Consider the following 2,309-nt stretch of genomic DNA (forward strand, 5'->3'; position numbering starts at 1 on the left):
TGAATTTAGTCGGAATTTGGAAGCTGAATTTGCCACTGTACAGCGGTCAGGGGAAACAACTACATCCTTCTTAAATAACGGTAATTCTTAACTGGTTCTTAAATCCATGTCGTCTCTTTGCAAAGGAATTTCGAATTTCTTCGGTCTGTTAAACAATATGCATTCAACCCATAGGTTACGTTGAACATCTGGACAATTAAATGCATGCTCTTTGATTTGTAGATTCAATTTTTGATACGATTATTTTCATAGTAAATTATATCTCTTTAGTATTGATCTACTTTTTTATTATTTAGTATTGTATTCGTTGTTGTATCAAAATGTTATATCAAATGAAGGTATAAAACGAATTTAATGGTGAATTAATTGCATTAAATTAATATATTTCTTTGATATTTTTTATATTAAATAGTATAATGCTTTTTGTTTGAATGATGTCAACTTGAGATGTGGTAACTTAACACAAATTATATCGATTTCAGTATGTCTCATGCTTGGAATTTATTTTTTGTCAGTGGCTAGAACTTCAGTACAACGTACAAAAGTTAGAGGACCATTAAATGATGTGTCTAACGGTTAGTCACATAAACCATATTTAATAAACATTAATGTTTGACCTATTTTATATTACAAATGTAATGGTTTTTGTGAATGCAAATTAGTTCGGCCTTCTAAAGCACAATGTACAACAAAAGTCGACAAGAAATCTGTAATCCTATGCAATGATTTACAAAAGCAAATACCTTTTGTAGCAACGTCATCTACGCCGAATGGGCAATCATTAAGCAATTTGAGTACAGGTTAGTGCTTGAAAATTAAAGATTATATTATTAATGCATGATTATTTTAACAATTATATTCCCTTCTTTTGGCGGCTTTAAAGATGTTTGTATTATATTTACATGTATTTGCAATTGTATAATGCAATTCACGTAAAACAATAGAATATTGGTATTTACCTTTGTCGCTTAATGGGTGGTTCAATTCACTATAATTTATTTTTTTAAATCAAATATATGTTCTAAAGATATGTTCTAATTTTGTTTACATTCAATTTATTGTTGTAATAAGCTATTGGCACCACAAACCATCAAGTTAGTCAAAGCTCGAGGTACAATATAGCCGTTGATTTTAGTCGAAATTTGGAAGCGGAATTCGAGACTGTACAAGGAGGAGGAGAGACACGTACATTCTTCTTAAATAATGGTATTTCTTAACTTCAATAAACCATGTGCTATCTTATCGGTAACTTATTTGTTAATTCTTTTAAACAATATGCATTCAACCCATAGATTACGTTGGCCATCTAGACAAACAACACTTACTCTGAGATGAATAGATTACATTTTTTATACGATTATTTGAATAGTAAATTGCTTTAGTTTGGTATTGATCTACTTTTTTATTATTTACTGTTGTATTCGTTGGGGTATACAAATTTATATTGCTTAATACCCGTATTCATTGTTGTCGAAATTTACTATGTGATATTTGAAATTGTAGCCCAAAAGTTTATGTAATGATTATTAGATACATTTCCTATGTACAATTGTATTCAAGTTTTTCTTTTTAAACTAAAATATTATAAGTTAGCTAAGTTGTAATTGTGTTTAATTTTGTTTTATTTTTTTAATAAGTTTTGGACAGAACAATCCATCAACAGAGTCAATGCCCGATGGCAAATATTGTTGACGATTTTAGTCGCAATTTGCAAGCTGAATTGGAGACGAATTTTGCCATTCAAAGGTCTCAAAGACTTACATTTGATACGGGCCCAATTGTTCTCGATTCTCAACAATTGGGAATCGAGAATATTGATACGGTCAAGGTTGATACTGCGCCGCAACCTCCTGGTAAGAACATATTATTAATCTTTAATTCAAATGTATATCCATGTGATCAAATTATATGAATGTTTAAATGGAGGTAATTCATAATCATATATGGTTTCCTTCTTATTAGTGACTTACCACGATATTGGGGATCCGAGCAACATTTGTCAAAACTGCAATGCAATCTTTTGGTTTGAAGAGAGAATGAATAAAGCTGCACGTTACGGGACACCAAAGTATTCTGGTTGTTGTGGCCATGGGAAAATTGTGCTCCCTAATATGATGCGACCGCCTAAGAGGCCGTTTGACTTATTTTTTAGTCACGGAGAGAAACAAAAAGAATTTTTAAGATACATTAGGAGGTACAACAACATGTTTGCGTTTACCTCATTAGGAGCAAAGGTTGACAAATCCATAAACATTGGTAATGCCCCTCCTATTTTTAGGATTCATGGTCAGAATTTTCACCTAATTGGA

General features: G+C 31.2%; 1 protein-coding gene across 1 annotated transcript in view; it reads left to right on the forward strand.

Moving 5' to 3' along the window:
- Positions 1–1,675: 1,675 nt before the first annotated feature.
- The window catches only part of LOC116012925, a 4,752-nt gene continuing 4,118 nt past the window's right edge, over positions 1,676–2,309 (forward strand). Inside the window, exons 1-2 of the mRNA XM_031252593.1 lie at positions 1,676–1,853; positions 1,963–2,068. Coding sequence (XP_031108453.1) covers positions 1,676–1,853; positions 1,963–2,068 — 284 coding nt within the window. The remainder of the gene's footprint in view (positions 1,854–1,962; positions 2,069–2,309) is intronic.

The sequence above is a fragment of the Ipomoea triloba genome, chromosome 3, assembly GCF_003576645.1.
Source record: "Ipomoea triloba cultivar NCNSP0323 chromosome 3, ASM357664v1".
Taxonomy (NCBI): Eukaryota; Viridiplantae; Streptophyta; class Magnoliopsida; order Solanales; family Convolvulaceae; genus Ipomoea; species Ipomoea triloba.